The sequence below is a fragment of the Echinops telfairi genome, unplaced genomic scaffold (genome assembly GCF_000313985.2).
Source record: "Echinops telfairi isolate 266 unplaced genomic scaffold, ASM31398v2 ScPeMD7_18;HRSCAF=68, whole genome shotgun sequence".
Lineage (NCBI taxonomy): Eukaryota > Metazoa > Chordata > Mammalia > Afrosoricida > Tenrecidae > Echinops > Echinops telfairi.
Genome location: NW_022103915.1, coordinates 5,251,914 through 5,274,735, shown reverse-complemented (window position 1 = coordinate 5,274,735; position 22,822 = coordinate 5,251,914). Strand labels below are relative to the sequence as shown.

General features: G+C 59.9%; 2 protein-coding genes across 4 annotated transcripts in view; one reads left to right on the top strand and one right to left on the bottom strand.

Annotated features, from left to right (window-relative positions):
- Nucleotides 1-6,655, top strand: part of DEGS2 (delta 4-desaturase, sphingolipid 2) — a 17,818-nt gene extending 11,163 nt beyond the window's left edge. Inside the window, exons 2-3 of the mRNA XM_004699116.2 lie at nt 4,056-4,798; nt 6,230-6,655. Of these exons, the coding sequence (XP_004699173.1) occupies nt 4,056-4,798; nt 6,230-6,376 (890 nt within the window). The 3' untranslated portion in view covers nt 6,377-6,655. The remainder of the gene's footprint in view (nt 1-4,055; nt 4,799-6,229) is intronic.
- An 846-nt stretch (nt 6,656-7,501) lies between these two features.
- The window catches only part of EVL (Enah/Vasp-like), a 91,579-nt gene continuing 76,258 nt past the window's right edge, over nt 7,502-22,822 (bottom strand). For 2 of the 3 annotated variants that reach the window (XM_013003727.3, XM_045288202.1), the window contains exons 6-14: nt 22,102-22,331; nt 21,178-21,296; nt 17,965-18,025; nt 15,837-15,900; nt 11,270-11,336; nt 11,123-11,185; nt 9,533-9,599; nt 9,298-9,355; nt 7,502-7,863 (exon numbers count right to left, since the gene is read on the bottom strand). In XM_013003727.3, coding sequence (XP_012859181.2) covers nt 7,826-7,863; nt 9,298-9,355; nt 9,533-9,599; nt 11,123-11,185; nt 11,270-11,336; nt 15,837-15,900; nt 17,965-18,025; nt 21,178-21,296; nt 22,102-22,331 — 767 coding nt within the window. In that variant the 3' untranslated portion in view covers nt 7,502-7,825. The remainder of the gene's footprint in view (nt 7,864-9,297; nt 9,356-9,532; nt 9,600-11,122; nt 11,186-11,269; nt 11,337-15,836; nt 15,901-17,964; nt 18,026-21,177; nt 21,297-22,101; nt 22,332-22,822) is intronic. The other variant, XM_045288203.1, reaches the window with a different exon arrangement.

The following is a 22,822-nucleotide window of genomic DNA, read 5'->3' as shown; positions in this document are numbered from 1 at the left end:
CCCGGGCCCCTGGGGCAGGCTCCAGCCAGCACTTGCCCTTCCCATCTGCTGCAGCACCGGCCTCCAGGTGCCCTCTCCTGGAGGGGGGCCGTGCTGGCCTTGGGGTGGGGGGACTGGGTGGGGCCAGGTGGGGGCATCCTGGCTCTTCCTCTCCCACTGTAATGACAACCACACACTTGGTGGCCCGAACCGATTCTGAGGTCCCAGGACTGACGTGGGTCTCCGGAGGCTCCAGGGGGCAAGTCCGGCTTCCCAGGACCACTGCATTCTGGGAAAGGGGGCCCCTCCTCCATCACCCAGACCTCCTCGCTGGCCTCATGTGGACCTTCTGCTTTGCCACCCTCTTCTGCTCTGCCGATGCACGGGTCTCTGGGTAACCCCTTAGCATCACCACATCTGACAGCCAGCTGGTGAGCAAGTGTCCTCCCCTGACCCCAAAAGATGCCCCAGATCAGAGACTGGGGCGTGTTTGGGTTGTCGAGTTGGCTCAGGAGTGACGCCCACCCCACCCCGCTACAGCCAGTGCCCTGGTGGCTCAGCACGTTAGGCACCAGGATGCTCCCCTCAAGGTCAGCAGTTCAAACCTACCAGCCACTCTGGGGAGGATGAGGCTGTCTGCCCCTATGAAGGTTTGCAGCCTCAATCCTAACCCTCAGGGGGCACCTCTGCGCCGTCCTGTACACGGCAGTCAAATCCCCTCGATGGCAGCGAATTTGCTGGCTTGGTTTTTTATGCCCACAGAGCAGCATGGTGCCTGGTCCTGGGCCATTTCTGAGCGCCCTGTGTTCGGGGCTCCACTGTGGCAGCAGTCCTGTCATCTGTGCCCCCCGTCCTAGGGGGCGGTCCCACCTGTTCCCCTGTGACAGGGGAAAGGGGTGACTTTTCTAACTGCTTGCTTGAGCCGGAACACAGAGATGACTTTGCCCAGACACTGTTTTTCTCAGAAGGGGAAACTGAGGCAAGGGCCCGCTAAGTCACTTTTGAAGGGTCACCCCGTTCGGTCAGCTGGGCTCGGACGACAGTCACAGACCTGTAGAAGCATGCTTTTAGTCTTGTTCAATTGTTGTGGTGGGGGCCGGACCAACCCATCGGCCTCTTCACAGGCAGGCGAGCGACATGGGTGGGGTTCATTGAGCTGGGAGTCCCCCTCGCCCCCTTCTCTCACTGCTCCCCCCTCCCCCCACCCCTTGACCATCCACTGGCGGCCCCCTCTGGGTCCCTAGGCAGTATTTTGAGCTGCTGCGATCAGTTTGATCCCATAGGACCCATAGGGTGGATCGTTCAGAAGAGCACCAGGCCTTAGACCTGGTCACCCTGCTGGGATTTGAGTTCCGGTGGGCCTAGCTTCCACCATTGCAGCAGCAGGCAAGCTGCCACCGTGGGGGCACCTGGCATCTGTGGGAGTCCTTCTGCCATGGTGACCACCATTTGCCACCCTGTAAAGGGCCCTCTGTCTTGGTTTACGGCACCTATCCGCCATCCTGCCCTCCCGAGAGTGGCCCAGAATCCCCAGGTCTCCTTCCAGCTCCAGGGTGGCTGTTTAGGCAACAAGGGCAGGGCCGGGAGGATACCAATTAATCACCCTAATTACCCACCTTCCTGTCCACCGTCATCGGTCTAACACCTCGCCCGGGTGAGTGGTTCTCACAGCACGCAGCAGCTCAGGGATCCAGGCCTTCTCAGTACGCCTCCCAGGGTCCCGTCCAGTGCCGAAACGAGCTGGAGTCAGGATTGAAACCCCGAACCCTAGCTCGCACCCGAATGCCTCTTTTCCAGACTCCAGACCCCTGAGGGTCTGCAGATGGGCCCCAGCTCTCCCCTCAGACTGTGGGACCCTGAGGTTTTGCAGGGTGGGCCCACAGCGCTCTGTACTGCTTTTCCAAGAGTTCCCTGCCTACCTCCCTGGGGGTGTCCTTGGCCTGAGTTCTGGGACAGGACTTTGGGGTCTGAAGCTGAGTGTGTGTGTGTGTGTGTGTGTGTGTGTATGACCTGGTGGTAGTGGCTGCGTCCAGCCGCAGGTGCCGTTGCACACAGAGACTGGACTGTGGGTGCCCTGGCTCTGCCGCCTGCTGGGGGCTACGTGGGCGCTCAGCCCCGACCTCAGAGTAGTGTGGGACAGCTGGGATTCACACCCTGGGCCTGAGGTGGAGGGGTCACTGGGGCCTTTGCAGGATAAGGGACCTGTCTCTCTCACCAGTCATGGGCTGTATCACTTCTGGGGACAAATACTCCGTGAGCCATGGCATCTCTTGCCATGTCCACTGGAGAAACTGAGGCTCAGAAAGGGGCTATCAGTGCCCAGCCCCAGCTTCCCGGCGGGGCCAGCTGGCCTGAGGCCCTGCTTGTACTGGTCCACGTTGGGAGTCGCCCAATTCTTGGGGGCAGCATCTCCCTTGTTCACTCCCTTCTCTTCCCACACCTGCACACGACCATCTCCAACGAGCCGGGTCCCCTGTGGTACACTCGAGACACCACCTGCTTTCCAGCAAGGTTCCCCAAGTGAGCCTTGGGGCCAGAATGGGTGGAGGCAGGTGGGGCGTCTCTGGAGAGATGTCATTGGCCCCTTGGCAGAAGGTAGGGCCTCCCCCAGCCAAGGACATCCCTGGCGAGGAGGCAGGGACGCACCTGCAGGCCAGGCCAGCCACCTTTGTCCTGGGCAGGCCTGCTCCATGCCTCCGTCTCCCCACCTGTGGAGCCTGGGGCCAAGAGGTGGTGAAGGGTTTGGCTGATGGAGACCTCTGGCTGGCTACTCCCTCCCCTGCCCCGTGTCTCTGCCAAGGAACCTGAGCTGACCCCACCTCCGTCTGGATGACCCCTTCCCTGGTGGCACTGGAGAGGGGCTTGGCAGGCAGGACAGGGAAGCTGTTGACCCTGGCCACCAGTGCTGACCAACCAGGGTGTCCTGGCCTCAGTGTCCCCAGCTGTACATGAAGGTGCTGGCTTCTTCTCTTGAGGGCTGTGGGCTCTTACCTTGGGGTCTGAGACCAGGCCCCACCCCCACCTCCGCCCACCAGGCCAAACCTGCTGCCACTTTCGTCCCTTCCCACCAAGTAGCCGCAGAGGGTTCTAGAAAGGGCCGCTGCCTATCCCTGCCAGTGTCCTGTGGTCCCAGTGCCCAGTGGCCTTGCCCTGCAGGGAGGGCCGCCTCTCCGCCCAGGAAGCCGCTCCCTGCTGGTGTGTTCCTCTTCTGTGAAACAAAATACAGAAAAGCGCAGTTTCCTGCAGCCACCACGGTCTGACCGCGCTCCTGCAGACCACGGCGTCTGTAGAACCGGGACGCTTGTAACAAAGCTGGAGCCCTCCCGGCGGTCCCCACCCTCAGAGTCCTGCCCAGGTCTCCACATTCGGCTCCACTTGGTCTCTGCCAGCATCCTGGTCTCACTCTCTCACACACACCACATCCCACACCGCACCGCACACACTTGTCAGCTCTGAGCACTGGTGAGCCCGTAAAGCCTCGAGGGTGGGGGGTAGGAGCAGTGCTCACAGCTGCCAGGTCCAGGCTCATTGCTGCTCCCCCTGCATGCCCCGTCTCACAGGCCCCAGACTCACTTGATCTACGAGCCTCTTCAGAAAATCAGAAACAGAAAACAACTTAGGGCCCTGTGGCAAGGAGAGACGTGTGCTTTAGCTCTGCCCCTTATCCAGGATGATGGGTGGGTCTCTGCTTCTGCAGGCCCCCAGGGAGGGCCATTCCCACCCACTGTGGGAAACACTGACCCCTCTAGTTGATGGTCTTCCTCATTTTTGCCACCAATCTGCCTTACCAAGCATGATGTCCTTCTCCAGGGACTGGTCAGTCCCTCCTGACCAGGTCCTCACTTCTAAGGAGCTATATTTCTTGGGACAAGTGGGGCTGCCGGGAGCGGGGTGGTGGAGGCGGAGGCAATTCCAGTCCCTGTCATTTCTTGGGGCTTGGAGTCTTGGGAGGAAGGAAAGATGGGGACGGAAGGGGGCGGAGGAGATAGAGGAAATAGAAGCTGGAAGGAGGGGGGTCACGGCATCCAGCTGGGGGTTGGCACATGCTCACCATTCCCCTCTGCTCTCACCCACAGCCAAGTACCCGGCCATCAAGACGCTGATGCGGCCGGACCCACACATCAAGTGGACGGTGACCGGTCTGGTGCTGGCACAGCTGCTGGCCTGCTACCTGGTGCAGAACCTGTCCTGGCGCTGGCTCTTATTCTGGGCCTATGTTGTCGGCGGCTGCGTGAACCACTCATTGACACTGGCCATCCACGACATCTCCCACAACACTGCCTTTGGCACCAGCTACCCAGCCTATAACCGTTGGTTTGCCATCTTTGCCAACCTGCCCATTGGCTTGCCCTACTCGGCCTCCTTCAAGAAGTACCACATAGACCACCACCGTTACCTGGGCGGCGACGGGCTCGACATGGATGTGCCCACGCACCTGGAGGGCTGGCTCTTCAACCGCCCAGCCAGCAAGCTGCTCTGGCTGGCCCTTCAGCCGCTGTTCTATTCCCTGCGGCCGCTCTGCATGAACCCCAAGGCCATAACCGGCATGGAGGTGCTCAATGCCCTGGCGCAGCTCATCACCAATGTTGCCATCTTCTCCCTCTGGGGGCTCAAGCCTGTGGTCTACCTGCTAGCCAGCACACTGCTGGGCTTGGGCCTGCACCCCTTCTCGGGCCACTTTGTGGCCGAGCACTACATGTTTCGCAAGGGCTACGAGACCTACTCCTACTACGGGCCGCTCAACTGCATCACGTTCAATGTGGGCTACCACATGGAGCACCACGACTTTCCCAGCATCCCTGGCTGCAACCTGCCACTGGTACGGTGCTGGGTGGGCCCCAGGGGGCTTGCGGAGTGGCCCAGTGATGACTCTAGGCCCCGAGGCAGAGGTGGGGGGATGCCCGGCCACTCGGGGGCTCGGTCCCCAGAGGCACGTTCCAGCCCAGGGTGCTTGGGCCCTGCTCAGTTTACTGGGTCCTAGGTGAGCTGAGTGCCCTGTCTGTGCCCAGTCCCAGCTTGTCAGAAGGCCAGGTGTGAAGGTGGCTTTCGCCAACACTGGCTGCAGAGCTGTTTGAGGTGGCTGAGGACAGGGCAGGCTCGAGCTCCTGAGGAGGAGACTGCAGAATTTCTGCTGAGAGGAAGTGGGAGGGGCCCAGGTGTTCAGACTTGGCAGTTTGCCAGTGTCCGGCCAGTTAAAGAGGCCAGGATGGCCACTGTGGAGGGGATGGGGACGGGTGTGTGAGGCAGGGAGGGTGCCCGGAAGTATGGGCACACAGTATGGGACTATGCCTGCCCCTGCTCAAGTGTGTGATGCACGTGCATGTGAGCATGTTCACTTGCTTGCCAATGAGCACAATGATGTGTTAGCATGTTGGTGAGTATACCCCATGTGTACTCATTTTGTGTGCAAAAGTGTAGCTGCCTATGTTAATCTGCTTGCATGTGTACTATACATGCAAGAGTTGGCATGCCCCCTGCATTCACGTGTATACACACATGCAGTTGTTCATGTTTGCCCATGCATGTACCATTGTGTGCGTACAGACGCCTATGCTTATGGCTTGTGCATACATGTACTAATATGTTGGCATGCCCCATATGTACGTGTGTAGGTACTTGATGTGCCCACCTGCTTGCATGTGTTAGCGTGGTATTGAGTATATCCATGTGTGTACACTTTGCACATGCATGGAAGTGTGTATGCACATGTGCACTAATGTTCGTACATGTTAGCATGTCTGAGTGTGCCCTACATGCACACATTTTACAAGTACACAGGTATTCGCTTATTTGTCCATGTATGTGCTAACATGTTAGACATGTGTACACGTTAGTGTCCATGTGCATAATGCAGGTGACTATTCACCTGCGTGCACGTGCATTTACTGTGTGTGTATGTGTTAGCATGTTGGTGAATGTGCCTCATGCATACATGTAGCTAACTGCCGGTAGAGATTTTCCGGCTCGGCCTCGGCATGGCAGGCACCAAGCCTGGACAGGTGGGCAGAGGGACAGACGACAGTCACTGTCCTCTGCTCTGCAGGGGCCCAAAGGGCTCGGCAGTGGCGCCTCAGCTGTGGGACCCCCACCAACCTCTTGGGCAGGCTGGGTGGGGAGAGCTGTTGGTGCCCCCCTGTGACCCTGGGCTCAGCAGGCCCAAGTCCCCTTCACCTGAGCTGAGGAGCAGTGGGTGGGAGGCCGGAGGGGGCGGCCCCAGAAGAACCACTGACGGTTGCCCGCTTCGCTGCAGGTGCGGAAGATAGCCCCCGAGTACTACGACCACCTGCCGCAGCACCACTCCTGGCTGAAGGTCCTCTGGGACTTCGTGTTTGAGGACTCGCTGGGGCCCTATGCCAGGGTGAAGCGGGAGTACAAGCTGGCAGACAGCGGCCTGTGATGGGTGCAGCCATGGGTCAGCAGCCCCCACCTGTGCCCAGCACCCCAGAACTGGTCTGGCTGCATTTTGTCCCAGTGCCTTTGGCTGATGCTCCAGTCTCTTGTCCAGGGGCAGTGTGTGGCCCTGCTGTCCTGGATGAGGCTGGCCCTCCCTGCTCCGCTGACCATCACCATTTCCACGACCTGTTGGTCTTTTTTCTTGGGGTCCCAGCCCCACGGGCTCCCAGGCCTCTCTGTTCAGTGTCCCAGACCCACATTAAATTCAGTGCTTTCTCTCACAGCCCTGGGACTGTGCTATGGGGTCGCCTGGCTCTCAGGTCCCCAAACGTGTGTCCTTGCATCTGCATCACATGCTGGTGTCCTCTGCTTCTGCCTTGGGGTGGGGATAGAGTTTTGGATACGAGCCCCTGAGCAGAGAGCAGGGCACCCCTCATTCCCAGTCTGGCCATCCCTGACCTCAATGGATGGATGGATGGAAGGCTTATGGCTGGGGTCCAGCAGCTCAGACCTCACCGGAGTGCGGCGGTGATAGGCTTCTCAAGGAACAGGTACCACAGGTCCGGGGATGAGCAGGTGAGGCAACAGGTGGGAGCCCAAGGGCCCTGGCCTGAGGTGGGGTCAGTGGACCTAGGGGTGGGTGTGGGGTTGCTAAGCCAGGTGCTGCTGGGGGAGAGGCCTTCCAGTGCCAGGTACCGCTGTCCCGAGGTGGTTTAGCCTGCTGGGCCTGTAGGACCGGCAACTTCCAGAGAACTTTGAGCCCAGTCCCTCCTTGTGCACACAGCGGGTAGGCCAGGCTGGGGCTGCGGGTCCAAAGTGCTGCCCTGCCGGTGAGCGTGGTCAAGGAGTCAATCTGACCCAGGGCCCTACACCTCCCCGACACTCCCACCTCAGGGGTCTGAGGGCAGCAGCCTGGACTGAGAACAGGTTCAGTGACCGTGGAGCAGAGATGGTCCCAAGACCCCCTGCTGCTGCTGCTGGCCACTGTGTGGTCCGGGGTGGCAGGAGGGGCATAGTGGGAGGCAGGCAGCCTACCAATCCCCTTCTGCCTGGAGTCCCACCTCCGAGGCTGCTTCGGCCCCCTCAGGCCCCGGCGCGAGCGTAGTGTGGAGGAGCAGGAGCCGCGGCGGCAAGTGGACAGTGGACAGTTTATTACCCATGTGGACACGGACACCCGCAGGGACGCTTCCGCGGGGAAGGGCGGCACCCGGGCGGAGCGCCCTCTAGGGGCTGCCATCTGATGGCGATTGATGGGGGGCTTCGCTGGAGGGGCAGAACAAACAGACATTTAAATAAGCAAATATAAAATACAAAAGAGATGAGGAGGCCGGTGGGTGCTGTCAGGTAGAATCTAAAAAAATGAAAACCACATCAAACCCAGGAATCGCACGGCCCTCGCTGTGGACGGCTCTCAGGAGAGGCTGCTCCTGTTCTGGTGGTGGCGGCGGGCTGGCTAGGTGGTGCTGATTCCGCTCAGCTCTTGCCTGATGGCTGCGGGCAGGACAGGACAAGAGGGGCCTCAGGAGCAGGGCAGGGCAGGGGAGGGGCGGTTCCCACCTGCTTCCCGTGCCCCCAAACAGACCCTGCCGGGCGGGGACACACAGCATCTCACCTGAGGTCAAAGACAGTGAGCTGTGTGTTCTGATGGGGAACCTTAAGGAAGGTGTGGTCTAATAGCTGCCCCTTCCCCTCCCAGGTCTTCCCTGCCAGGATCCCTGCCTGGTCGGAGGCCCCTGTGATCCTTTTACTGGTAAGCTATAGGCCTGGCACAGGTTCTGAGCTGACTGCCAACTTTCCCCCACTGCAGCTGTCCGTACCAGTACTGCCCCTGCCTACCCACCCCCACCCCTCCAGATCCTGCCACACCCACTGCAGAAGGCCTGGTCCCGGAGGTCAGAAGAGAGACCCCTGGGTGGGTGTCAGCCAGGAGGGCAGAATTCCCCATAGTCGGCCTGGGGCTCCCAGTTTTACCCATGAATTCCCTATCTCCCAGCCTTCCAAGGCAACTGGGTGGACAGGAGCTTGGGCAGGTGTGGCTGTGTCCCCGCCCCGCCCCCCTGCCCCCAAGTAGGACAGCCTGGAGGGGCCCTGACTCTCTGCCCGGGTGACGCTGGCGGCCCCAGGTGCGGTGCTTCCCCTTCCTCTGGCTCCAGATCTGAGCGCCTGCACCAAGGCTTGGGGACCGGAAGGACGGGTGTGCCTGCCTGGGACAAGAAGGCTCCTTGCTGGCTCTGCCCTGAGGTCATTCAGGGGCTCTTTGTGGGGTGCTTGGTGAAGCCTCCAGCCCCGCCGGGGCCACACTGCCAGCCAAGCACGTCATTCAGCCACCACAGCCGCTCCCAGGGACCAGTCCACTGCACCTGCCAGGCATGGCTCCCCAGACTCCTCCGGACTTTTTAGAGATGGAATTCCTGGAATTCCTCAGCGTCTGCCCATGAGGAGCGTTTGCCCTGTAGCCCCTAACCCAGGGCAAAGGGTGGTGCTTTCACAGCCACAGCCATGGGGAGGTGGGGGAGTGGGTGGGCTGGGTCCTGGCGGAAAGGTTGGTGGGCGGAGCCCGCTGTTGCACGGAGGAAAGGCTTGGCTGGCTACTTCCTTGGGGAAAGTGGTGGTGGTGGTGGGGAGTCGGAAGTGGCAGGATGGCTGGCCGTGGTCTGGTTTTTGCAACTGTCCTTGGAGAAGGAGGGGAAGGGGCTGGGCTTGGGTCCCAGCGCCCATGTACCCTGTAACCCACCGAGCCTCAGTTTCCCCAACTAGCACATGGGGTGGGCGAGAAAGAATGCAGTCACAAGACACAGACCTGCGTCTTCCCTGGAGCCTCTTCTCTGGTGGCCCAGCCACCTGCCTCTTCTGACCCCATCCTGTGCCCACCCTGGTGACTACCCCACCCCCTCCATGACCTCCTCCTCCCCTGTCCCCACTCACCCTCAATGATCTCCTCCTTCACTCTGTGCAGCTCTCTGACCACCTCTTCCAGGATCTCCTGAGGGAGGACAGAGCCACCGAGCCAGTGACGGGCGGTGCTCACCCTCACGCAGCCCCGGGCCCTCAGCGGCTTCCCTCCCCAGCTGGGAGAAGGGGGACGATGCCTGGGGAGCTCAAGGGGCAGGCTCCACTCCAGCTCCTTGGTGGCCCCGGGTGGATGAGGGACACCACCCACCTGCTTCATCCGGTCGAAGTCGAAGGCATCCAGGGCCACGTCATTCACGCTCCCGGCCGGCTTCATCCTGCGGGGAGGCCGGTACGGTGGGTGGTGCCCCTTGCTGGGGATTGATGGCTGGGGTAGGGAGGGTGCTGGTGCACCCAGTCTCACTGCCCCCCATTGTGGCTTTCTGAAGCTCCTCTTAGACACAGATATGCTCACTCTTCTACTGGCCTCCACTGCCAATCTCCACCAGGCTAGGATCCCAATGGCCCCCAGAACTTGGCGCTTGGGCACCATGAGCATGCTACACACCCCCTCGTGCTGGCAGGGGCTCGGCCAGTGCCCTGAAGATGCTCCATGGCCCAACTTCCTGGACCTGAGCAGCTCCCGAGCATGGCAGGCTGGCTTCAGAGGGCAGGCCCCTGTTCTGCCCTACCCACGGTTCTCCATGGGCAGGAGGGGGTGGGGACCATGGGCTCAGGGCAGCAAGCATGGCTGAGCCCCAGGGGAGAGGCTGGCCCTGGGTGAGGGGCACTTGGGAGAGTGACCGAGCCCGGCTAAGATGACCGTGCTTCTTTCCCTCTGGATGAGTTCACCAGAGATGGCCTGCTTGGTTCTGGCTGAGTCTGGAGGGACCAGGCCAGCGGATGTGTCGTGGCAGCAGCCCCACACCTTGCCCTCCCTGGGCCTCAGTTTCCCCACTTGTACACTCAAGCCCTACAAATATGCTGAGGGGAGAGTCCTCTGGGGAGGAGACAGACAGCCTCATCTCCTAGCTCGAAGGGGCAGGGGCAGCGGCAAGGCCTTGCCAGCCTCCTTCCAGGACCCTGTCCTCAAGCTCACCGCGGCTCCTCACATACAGACCCCAAACTTCCTCCCACTCTCCAAACGGCATCCTCGCCCCTGCCACTGCCAGCCCGGTCACTGCCCGCTGCTCTGTGGGCCAAGTCCCGAGCCCAGTGCCACCCACCTTCCTGTTGGCTCCGGGTCTCCTCCTCACATCACCCAGGAGGCAGCCCTCAGCTGTCTGTCTGTCTATGTGGTGCTGGCCCGGTGGCTGGGGCCCCTCCCGTGTCCCTGCACCCGCAGGCTTCAGCTGCACCTCCCCTCCTGTCAGTCCTGGGGCCAGGGTCAAAGGTCATCTGCTCTGTGTCAGTTCTTGGACAGGCTCAAGGCAATACTTGGCTGACGGACGTATGTGGCTGTCTTGGATATGGGGGACAACTTCAGTTCCAAATACTCCATCTTGCTGTCACCCACCTCCAGGTGTAGGTAGCATGGCTGGTATGTCTGGAGGCAGGGCAGGCTCCCCGAGGAGTGAACCCAAAGGGCAGGCAGTGACCGGGATGTGAAGGCTGGGAAAGCCTCCTAGCTCTCTCTCTGCTCCCAGGCCTCTGGCCACCCCTCCCCTGGCCCCGAGAGCTAGGCCACGTGACTGCAGAGTGCTCCCGGGCTCCAGCACCCCAGTGTTTGGAAAGGACACACCCCTCTTTAGCACTTTGTTAATGACAAGACGGGGGCAGGAGAAGGGGGTGTTAGTAGTGCAGTGAGGGATAAAGGCGCCCTGGGTGGGTGGGGGACACATGGGCAGAGGGTTGTCAGTACCTAGGGTGAGGCTGTGACTGGAGGGGGCCCTTAGCTTCGGGGCTCTTGGCCACGGACGGGGTTCTAGGGCAAGGGAATGAAGCAGACAGGTGAGTCGGGGTAGTGCCCACCTGCCCGCTGGGCCTACCTGGTTCCCAGGAGGCTCACCTGGACAGCAATGAAGATACCGGCTTCTCCACAGAGTTGCTGCGCTCCCAGGGCTTCCGGCCGGCCTCTGTCAGGGCGAAGGGGCAGCCCGGACCCCCACCCCGTCAGGCAGGATAGCATGATGCTGAGCTCACTCCTGGCTCCACGTTCGCCCGCCCCGACAGGGCAGGACCCACCCCCTGGTCCCACTTCCTCAGAACATGAGCCAGATGGTCCAGGCCCCGCCCCGAGTGGGGCTTGTGCCGGTGGCCAGAGGCCCTCTCACGGAGGAGAGAGTGAAGCCCCCAGCCGACATTCACGACAGCCTGTGCTATTTCCTTTGGAACCCCGGGCTCCCTGTGGGCCTGTTGCTGACGGCCACGTGTCAGCCCCAGACATGGTCAGCTAGCCCTTTCTCGGCCAGGGCATTAAGCTGGCTTCCTTGTTTGGCTTCTATTTAACCAGTACTGCTGGCTGTTGGCATTGACAGATGCAACTAGCCCCGGTGTCAGTGGATGTGTTGAAATTTCACAAGGCAACTTGAGAAGAATACCAAGGAATGCGTTTCATGAAATGTACAACGCCCCGAGTTAGAGCACCAGAAGTGCTCAGCACATCCATGCTGAGGAGACATCCCAGCCCCGAGTTGTGAGGCTGGAGGGTTTCTGGGTGACACACTAAAAGATGCAGGAAGCATCCACAGGAGATGGAGTGCATGCCCAGCTGCTGTGCCAAAACGCACCGGCTGACGTCAGTCGTTTTAAGAGGCAGCACGTGATCGAGAACCAAAGGTGTTGAAGGAAGAAGTCCAAGCTGCACTGGCGGCATCAGCCACACGCCAGGCTTGAGTCCACGGAATCCCAACGGATGCCTTTCAACAAGCTCACGGAGCACACAGACTCACTCATCTGTGCCGAGAAATAACGAAGGCAGCTACTTGGCTGACAGACTGGAAGAGCCTTGTTTGTACCCATCCCGAAGCAAGGGGACCCCACAGGATGCTCAAACTACAGAACGCCATCTTGGATACCCCATGCAAGTGAGACTTCGCCGCAGGTCACCCGGGAACAGTTTCAGCAGTGCACTGAAAGGGAGCGAGCTGCCGGAGGTCCAGGCTGGATCCCGAAGAGGACGTGGAACAAGGGGTACCCTTGCCTTGCTGGTGCCAGGTGCACCTTTCAAAAACACGTCACTGTGTTCCCGAGGAACACGGACCAAACGGCAGCCACACGAACAGAGCAAGGGACGACTACCCAGTGGACACTCAGGGAAGGTGTGCATCAGGGTGGCATCCTTCTGTATGCTGAGCCAATCACCTGGGAAGCTGGACAGTGCGAGGAAGGGGGCCCCAGGGCTGGAGGAAGGCTCCCTAACAGCCCGTGCGATGCAGTGGACACGCCTCATGTGCTGAAAGCAAAGGGGACTGGACACTTTTACCGATGAAGATGCAGAAGATGGCAGCATCTGTCATGGGGTCAACCTCGGGGTCAAGCAAGCAAAGACGTTCACCTCCGGATTAACAGACGCAGTCACAACAAACAGAGAGAGATGTTAGAAGTTGGAAGGACTGCATTTGACTTGGATATGCAGCCAACGTCCTTGGAAGCGGCTGCCACGGCACCAGATGGTGCATTGCATCGGGCAAGTCCTTTGTGAAAGGGCACAGGGGCCGCTCTGAGGACGAAGGGGTGTCGGACCCACTCCGTGTTCAGTGGCACCCCATGTGCGCGGTGGCTGGATGGTGACGAGGGAAGGCGGAGGAAGAAGCACCTGCGGGCTGTCCCGGAAGCAGCAGCACAGCTAGCATGGTCCTTAGAAGTGAAGATGGGGCAGAGAGCAGCAGGACCTGAGACCTGGGGGTCAGATGTCCCCAAGGCAGGTGTGTCTGGGATATCACACAGCTCATCCCTCAGAACCCTGAGGAAATGCGGACAAAGGCAGATTCTCCGGGTGTGGCTCAAGAACTTTTCTTCTCTCATGGGATTTTAGGAGAGAGGTGATTGAACATAGAGTAGGTCGCTAACTACAGCCAGCAAAAGACACCTGGATCGGGGGGTGTCTCTGCACCCACAGTTCCTAGAAACAAGGTAAGGCTGATGCCCAGACACACGCAAATAGAAGGGAGGTCAGGGTTTCAGATGGCGCATGGATAGAAGGAAATGACCCGGACTCAACCGTGAGAGAGCTTTCCCTCCAGCTGAAGCCCTGGGTTTCCGTCTCACCTAAATGAGGGCACAATTGCGTCTGGCTGGTGATGCTTCCTTCCATCTTAAGGACACTTGAGAATTAAGTCAGTGGACTGGATCCTTCTCCAGAGGTGAACCCTTTAAACGCTCCCAATGTGAGCCCATCATCCCTGCTACACTCCAGAGACAAGCAGTTGAGGTGGTATGTTTGGTCAAGCACTGGGGTGTTTACCACCAGGTCAGCCCATCTGTGCGGCTTGAGGCCGTCTACCCTGGAGAGATGCATAGCCCTTAGGAAACCAAAGAGGCACTTCTGCTCTCTCCCATAAGTTGGCTTTAAGTTGGAAGAGGCCCAGAGCAAGTGATTCTGTGCTCTGGGAAAGGAGTCACACAGACGAATATCCATAAGGACATGTGAGAATCTTGTGATAGAGTCAGTTCTGTAACCAGTTCCTGAAGCCACTTTCCTCTGTTAACACACTCCTCAAAGTTTTCTATGTTGTCTCAATCACAGTGGGTGGGGGAAGCGGGGAGGGAGGGGGAAAATGAGGAGCTGATACCAAGGGCTCAAGCACAAAGCAAATGTTTTGATAATGTTGATGTTAACAAATGTACAAATATGCTTGACACTATGGATGGATGGATGGATTGGCGATAAGAGTTGAAATAGAATGATTACTGAAAAAACCCCAAAGGTCTTAAAGGCTTGAAGATAAACAAGCGGCAATCTAGCTCAGAAGCAACAAAGCCTACATGGAAGAAGCACCCCAGCCTGTGTGACCATGAGCTGTTGAAGGGATCAGGTATCAAGCATCAAAGAACAACAACAACAACAACAGAAGTGAAGATGGGAGCCAGCGGAGGGTGTCAGACATGGAAATAATACTAATTTATAATTTACCGAGGGGTCCCGGGGGTGGGAGAGGAAAAAAGGAGCTGGTACCAAGGGCTCAGGTAGAAAGAAAATGTTTCAAAAAGGCTGATGGCAACAAATGTACAAATGTGCTTGACACAATGGATGTGTGGATTGCTCTAAGAGTTGTAAGAGCCCCCAATAAAATGATTTCCAAAAACCCCAAAGAAACAAAGAAGTGGAGATGGCGAGACGGGGCAATGAGGAGTCCCTGGAGAAGGATGTCGTGCTTGGCAAAGTGAAGGGGCAGTGAAGGAGAGGGTTGGCCCAGGGGCTGCAACAATGGACCCAAACACAGGACTGTGAGGCTGCACTGGGTCCCTATGAGTCAGGCCCAACACTGACAATAAGAGTTGTTGAACTGGACGGATTGGCAGGCCCTGCAGGACGAGTGGAGAGGCAGACGACACATGGCGGCTGAGGGCAAGTTGAAAGCCCTGGGCCCGGCCTGAGACTGACCTCGGCAGAGCCAGGTGATCTGCACCACGCTCTGGGCCAGGTCTGGCCTCCAGGCCCCAGGGCGTGGCCTTGAGCTGAGCCGTGACCACACGGACCCCGTTTTCTGAGCAGGGGAGAAGACACCTGGGCCTCCAGCAATGGAGCTAGCTCGGGCACGAGGTCTGGCAGGAGCAGACGGCCAGCCAGCACCCCTCTATCGTGCAAAAGGGACCCTGGAGCCAGAGCCCTGGGGGTGTAGTGGCTAAGCGTCGGGCTGGGATCTCCATGGTCTGCAGTTGGAAACCACCAGCAGCTCCGTGGGAGAAAGACTGGGCTTTCCATTCCCATCAGCCCACCGCACTGACTCGGTGGATCACCGCCCCCAATCCTGTCCCTCAGGGAGGAACCTGAGCAGTGTGGGGTGGTTTCTGATGGCGGGAGACTGACTAGCCAGCTGTGTAACCAGCCAGCAGTTGGCATTTCTGGTCCCGGAACATTCTTGAGAGCCCTGGCCTTCGCCATGGTCTGCTACTGGATATGTGATGCCAGGCCGGACCTGGGGCTGGGCCAGGCGGTCTGTCTGACCAGCTGTGGTGGAGCGGCAGCCCCCTGGGGGACACAGGACCTAGTTCTCTCTATAGACAGTGGTTCTCAACCTTCCTAATGCTGCGACCCTTTAATACAGTTCCTCATGTTGTGATGCCCCCCCAACCATAACACTATTTTCGTTGCTACTTCAAAACTGTAATTTTGCTACTGTTAGGAATTGTCAGGTAAATATCTGATATGCAGGATATCTTTTCATTCATAATTAAAACATAGCGATCAATCACAAAACAATATGCAATTACATATTGCGAAATATGTGTTTTCCTACGGTCTGAGGAGACCCCTGTGAAAGGGTCATTCGACCCCCAAAGGGGTCGAGATCCACAGATTGAGAACCACTGCTCTAGCACTTCCTGGCACTCCTGCCCAGGGCCTGCCGTGGGTGTGGAGACCCCAGCCATCCTCCCAGGGCTCTCTGCTGCCCGTGAAGGCAGGCCTTTACCTGGGGCATTCGCAGGCGGACCAGCTGTGCGGGTACTTGGTGACGGCGAGGGGCTGGGGTCTTCCTGGAAAAGGAAGAGAGATGGTGTGGTAGTCACATCATCGGGTGTCAGTTTGAGACTTAAGAGCTCAGGGGTGGAGTTTAGCCTGTCCATCAGGTCGCAGCTTGATCTCATTTGGCGGCACTAACTCCTTAGCTAAATAGCCTGCTGGAGGTGGGACAGAGACACACTCCCTGTGAGACATTCCTGCTGACAAGCCACATGGAGCTATGCTGATGCAGCCAGAGCCTTGGAGCTGGAGGAGCCACGTGGAGACCCACGCACACCAGTGTTGAGATGCTTCCACCACCACTGAATCCACGAGACTGTCCACCCTGTGGCCTGTGCTCTCCCTGTTTGATGAGTCTTTGGAAGACTTTATGGATCGGTATCGGACATGTGGGCTAATACTGGACTTGGGGACTTGATTTGGACTGGGCTGGGATGCTTTCTCAATATTCAACTGCTCTTTGATATGAAGTTCTCTATGACACACAGATGAGTATCTATGAATTTGTTTCTTGAGTCCGCCTGGACTAACACAGATGGCTCTTCCACGGTCAGCTCAGCAAGGCTGGTGGGCAGGGACTTGGGATCAGCCTGGGGGTTCCAAACTGACCGAGTGAGTGAGTGTCAGAGAAGCAGGAAACGTTATTGACAAAGAAGCATCTCTCCTGGTGGGGCCTGATGCCACCTATGGGCAGACGGGGGGCAGGGAGAGGGAGACCTGGTGTCCTCAGGCCCCACTCCTCCTCTACAGGGCAGTGTCACAGTGAGCAGCACTCACTGGGGACCCCCAGGGCCTGTCGTCCCCCTCACCCCCAGACTGGGGGGCCTTGTGCCCCTGCCCTGCTCCCCCCTCAACGCTATGTGGGGCTGGTGTGGGTGTGACTCCTGAGCCCAGGTCCTGGCAATGTGAGTGGGGTGCTCAGTGGCCTCTCCTCTCTTGGACTCCCATGGGGGCTGAGGGTGGGCATGCCTGCTGGGCCAGCCGTCAAGGAGGCTGTTCTGATGCTCAAGGTCTTCCTGTCCCCCACCTGCTTGGACGGAAGTGGCTCGTGGAAGCATAATCTGCCCCCCCACCCCCCTAGCACCTTGAGCTGCTCCCTCGGGTCACCCGCAGCCAGCACCCTCCTCAGAGGCCAGCTGTGGGTGTGGACGGGGCCTCCTGGCCGGTCATGTAGCTGAAGAGAACAGCACCCGCCACCCCCCCACCTCCCCTCTGCTGTGGGGTCAGCGGCTTCTCTTCCCGAAGCCCTGAGGGTGGACATGGCTCTTGTCCTCCTCCAGGCAGAGCCAGTGCTGGGTTGAAAAGCTGAGGCCCAGCAGGGCCCAGGGCTGCTGGCAGAGACCAGGCCGCAGTGCCGGGACTGTGTGGCCACCTTCTGCGCCAGCCTCTGCCATTCCAAAAAGCATGGCAGGGCAGCAGGAGGACTGGGCGACGGGAGCCAGGGTCTGCCCTCCTGGACTCAGGTGTGGCCACAGAGGGAGCTCAGAGAAGGAGCTGGGCTCCCGGGCACCTGCCTCCTTAGGGAGCAGGGCCTGACAGAGGAGCCCTGGTCTCCAGGGGGGTTAGCTGGGCTGATGGGGGCTCCAGGCAGGCGGAGCTCCCATTTCAAGGTTTGGGCGTGGGCACCACACAGCCCAGCGTGGGGACCCACAGAGGGGTGATATCAGGTCAGCAAGGCTGCCCATGAGTACTGCCCTTCTCTGTCTGCCCCGTAGACCACCTGCCTGCCCCCTGTAGCTCAGGACTGAAGGGGTCTCAGTCCCACCAGGGGAAGCCTGGTGCTCGGACACCTGGGGTGGAGCCAGGAAGTGCTGCCCTGCTCCTCCTCCAGGGGTGACGGAATCTTTGGAAAAATAAACGTTTGGAAAGGAAAGGAAAAGGTGGGGGTTTCCGATGTTCGCAGGTCTCCCAGCTCGTCCCTGTTGCCCAGTCAGCCCCCACTTGGGAAGGTGTTTTGCCGCTGCCCTCACCCCATCCAGGGAGGGTGCCTTTGGGATGAGTATCCCCCCACCCCTGGCCCAGGCCAAGCGGAGCACCTCAGAGGGGAGTCACGGGGGTGGGGGTGGGGGGTGCCTTACTGTTTGGCTCTCGTCTTCCTTTCTGTCAGCCGGCTTGTCTGTCTGGGAGGCCGCTTTCCTCCTGCACATGGGGAGTGGTGGAGGAGAGTGGCCTTCAGCGCATGGTGAGGCTTCAGAACGAGGCAGGAAGCCACTCCTATGCCAGCCCGCGGGCCCCCAGGGGACCCTGTGACGTGGGTGGGCGCCAGGGTCCCGTTTCTCACAGCAAGAAGGCACCTTGTCCAGGGTCCCACCTGACAGGTCTCTGCACCCACACAGAGCATGCACCCCAGGCCTGGCCAAAGGGTCCCTTGGCTTCGAGGATGCCCATGGCTTGGCAGTGAGGGCAGGGGTGGGGGCTCTCTGGGTGACATCTGTGAGGGGAGTTGTCCGTCCACAGCCTGGTTGGTGGAGGGGGTGGGGAGCAGCCCCCACTGGCCTTGTGGGCTGGGGAGGAACGCTTCTTCTGTGACCCCCCGACTCTGCAACACCCCCAAACCAAACAACCCCCGCCCTGGAGTCGATGCCGCCTCACAGCGACCCCGCAGGGCAGGGGGAACTGCCCCTGTCGGTTTCTGAGATGGGGACTTGCTTCTGGAGTAGAAAGCACCCCCGTTCTCCCCAGGATACTCTTCTGGAGTAGAAAGCCTTCCTGTTCTCCCCAGGAATGGCTGGTGGATTCAAACTGCCGACCTTGTGGTGAGCAGCCCAATGCCTGACCCCGACGCCACAAGAACCGGGAAACTCCCCTGAAAGGGCAGCTCGCAACTGCCCCGACGGACACCTGGATATCAGGCAGTCAACCAGGGGGACACCCTCCTCGCCCTGCCCTGCAAACACACCAAGGGGAAGTTGGCTGCCCCTCTGGGAGCAAGGGTGGCGGGGCCGGGCCTCACGAACGGACACAGGCTGTCTCCGGAGAGACTGGTCTCTGCTTGGTCAAGGGGAGGGCCAGTGACAGCAGGAAGACCCTCAGCGAGGAGGCCGACACAGCGGCCACAGATGTGACTCTCTCCGGGTGGTCACCAGCAGGGAGGGAACACCGCAGGGTCACCCCCCCCCCCTCCACACACACACCCTGATACAAGCCTGTTTTTTGGGGGGAGGCTTTAAGCTCTGTGAGACTCCCGCAGTGCATGCTGTTGTAAACTTCTGGGGTGTGCTGCCCAGTGGGGGTGTAGCAGCCTGCTGTGTGGTGAGGGCAGAAGCCATGGGGTCCCCACCAGGGGCCTCCTCCCTCAGCCTTCCCACCTCCAGAGCGGGATGACCTACTTCTCCTCCGGAAGGATGGGGTCATTTTCAACACCCAGGAGTCCTTCCTAACACTGGAGGCCTCGCTAAGCTTCCTCCCTCCTCACAGCTCCGAGCCACGGCCACGGCCGCCTCTCATCTCACACCTGACTTTTTTCTCCTCTGTGCTTCCAGAGACCTGGGGGCGGGGTTATGCTTTGGGCTGTGATCCACATGGTCAGCAGTTCAAAGTCACCAGCACCAGCCCTCTGCAGGAGAGAACAGGGTCTTTCTACTCCCATGAAGAGAAACCGTCTTAGAAGCCCACAGGGGCAGTTCTACCCTGTCCTATAGGGTATCCATGAACCAACACTGACTCCCTGGCAGGCAGAATTTTCTGTTTTTATTGTTTTTTTTGTGTGGGGTGGGGTGGGGTGGGGCGGTGGATATCCAAGGTCAGTGGACTAGATGTCGTTACCTCTGCCTAGACAGCCAGTCTCCCAACAGGCTGCTCCAAGGCCTCTTCTTGCAGCTCCGTGCAGCCAGCTCATGTTGGAAACACCCAACCCTGACCAGGCCATGCTGCTCCGTGGACACTAACGAGGGGCGCACTGGCGGCAAGGTCTGGGACGCTGCCTTCTCAATGCCATTACCATCCCTCCTGGACTCGCTGCTGAACGCTGGCAGAGTGCCTCTCGGGGACACCCTGCTGGCCCCCCCTTTCAGAGCTAATCCTCCGTAAAACCTCATCCAAGTGTGGCTTGCGGTTGGTGGTTTGTCCGACTGCCCTGGGGCATCTCCCCTTCTGTTCTCCGAGAGCAACAACCGCTCTTGCCCTCGCCTGCTGAGCTGTCCCGGGCAGGGCTGTTACTGGGAACTCACTGGCTGGGGGTTGGTGAGCTCTAGGAGATTGCTGTGCCACAGGCTCCCCGGAGTTACTGAGGTGCTCTGGGACGGGCTGAAGGCCTCTGTGCGCCAGGGCTCTTACGACCTCACACATTCCTTCTCCCACCATCCCCTGCTGTCAACACAAGTGACACCTCACCTACCGCCCACCCCACCCACCTCGCACTTTCTTTCTGCAGTGACACCCTCCTCCTCCTCAGCCCAGAGCCTCCATCTCCTGGCCAAGCACGTGGAACTGCCCACCTCTGTGTGGCCCTGGGGGCTGCGGGCAGTAGAGGCTCAGGCATTGGCCTGCTGTCCTGGTCCAGTGTGGGGTGCAATAGAGGGTGGTGCGGTGACAAACGTCCTTGCTCCTCAGTTTTCTATGCACCCCCTTGGGGGGCTCAGAAGGATGAGCCTCCCACCCTGGATGGAAGGGGATGAAGCCCGGGCAGCAGAGGGTCTCGGGGAGGGAGCAGGGTGAGAGTAGGCTGGGGAGGGTCAATGGGGCTGGTGGGGTGTGCTCGGAAGGGTGAGGTTCCTGGCTACCAGGGTCAGGTGATCAGACACCGCTGCTTCCTGTTGCCAGGCCACAGCAAAAGACAAAGCCGAGGCTTTGCAGGAAAGGTAGTGTGCCTGATCCATCTGCTCAGGTTTCCTGGGGACAACAGAAAGCTACAGCGCCAGTGAGGGAGGGCCCAGCAGGAGCCACCGCCGGCGGCACGCCCCCATGTGGGTGGAGACAGGGCCAGAGCCCCAGAGGTCACCTGGGACGTGGATGGGGCTGTCTCCTCAGGGGGCCTCATCCTCGGTGCCTCCCGTGTCAGAAAGCTTTCCCTGTGTCCCCGGGACGACCCACAGGGCTGGTCGCTTCACAGACTGACTGCAGAGCCTGTGGGCAGCCCCAGCCCTGGGACCCAGGCCCCTCAATCAGGAGCCGGTCATGCAGCGACCCTGGCTCATGCACAAGACACTGCTTATTCAACGGAGGTGGGGGTTTGCTGTCTTTGATGCCTGACCCTGACCCCTCAAGCAGGGGCGCGTGTAACGATCAGTGTCTCTGTGGCTGAAGTCGGGGGACCAGGAAGGAGCCCCAGGACGAGGGCAGGGGACGCTCACCTCTTGGCAAGCAGCTTGTTCATCTCCTCCATGAGGCCTCCTCCGCCACCCCCACTGCTCGCCCGGTTGGGGTCTGTCTTGGTCCCGCTGGGGCTGGGGCCTCCAGATGCATCTTCTGGCTGAAGGGAAAGGAGGTGCTGTTTTAGTCTCAGGACTCTGTGGTGGACAGGGGGCGCAGGGAGTGTGTGGTGGAGAGGAAGGCCGTGTGAATCTGAGTGTGTCCATGAGTGAGTACATGTACCTGACACGTGAACGGGTGTCCATCTCTGTGTGAATCTGTGTGTGTGTACACGCAGGAGTATGTACGCGGGTGTATGTATGTGACAGGTACATGTACACAGCACACGCGCATGTGCATCTGAAATACGCGAACCCACGTGAGCATGTACGCGGGTGTACGTTATGGCAGGTACATGTATATAGCACATGCACATGCATGCACACACACGTGTGCATGTGTATCCATGAGTGGGTATATGCATCTGAATCTAAAATAGCAGCCAGGGAAGAGAACTGGGTGGGGTTGTTGAGTCAAATTTCCGGGTTCACAGGCATGAAGACCAATGTCCAGAAGACAAGGCCAGCAGCTGGCCAAAGGACTGGCTGTGGCAGGAAGGGTTGGGGTGTTGGGGAGGGGACAGCAGGCTGAGGCGAGGCTCGGAAGGGCCCTGGCCCGGGGATGGTCTCAGGACACAGTGGGGCAGAGTGCAGAGGAGGGGCTTGCAGCAGGAGACCTGAGATGGCTCTGCACTTGCCCTTCCCGCACAGCACCCCCCACCCGCTGGGGGACCTGAGGGTCCACAGCCACCTCCACTTAAGGCAGCATGTGCCCTCCTGAGCACCAGAGAGGCCAGGCTGCCTCACAGAGCTGGTCCTGGATGGGGGGAGGGTCCGACCCCATGCCCACCCTCCCGGCCTGCTTACCCTTGGGACTCTCCGCAGCTTGGCCCCAGCCAGGGCAGCGGCCAGTCCAGACACGGAGCTCTCGTCATGACTGGTCCCCTGTGCACCTCCTGCTGGCAGTGGGGGCGGGGGCGGAGGGGTGGTCCCCGTGGGTGGGGGAGGGACAGGTGGTGGAGGCGGGGGTGGAGGCCCGCTACAGGAGAGGGGTGCGCTGGTTGCCGATGAGGGGTGCCCTGGTGGGAGGATGGGCCCTGGAAGAATAGGGGGCAGGTCAGCTCTTGGCCTGGCCGGGACCCCACCTGGCTGTGTGCGGGGGTCCCTGGGCAAGGCCGCCCTGGCACACATGTGTGTGTGTGTGGAGTGTGTGCAGCCACTCCTCGGTGGGGGTGCTTGACTCAGCGGCCTCTCACCAGCTCCGGTGACGCAGACAGTACATATCTCCTGCTCCATGAGTACCTGGAGCCACCGAAGGCCTGGTCACCCTGTCCCGTGAACCAGGGCTGACCTTGGGGGCCGTGGTGGGCAACTACAGGCCACATGCACACTGGGCCATGGCACATGCCAGGAGCTGTGAGGGGCAGGGCCCCTGGAAGGGGGGATCCGGTCTCCCTTCATCTTTTGTTCAGTCACCCTCTTTCCGTAAGGGGCAGAGCCCCCATGTGGCCAGGCACTGGGACCACAAAGGGGACATGTCCACTGTCCACCTGCCCATCAGGGACAGAGCTCCCGTGTGGCCAGGCAC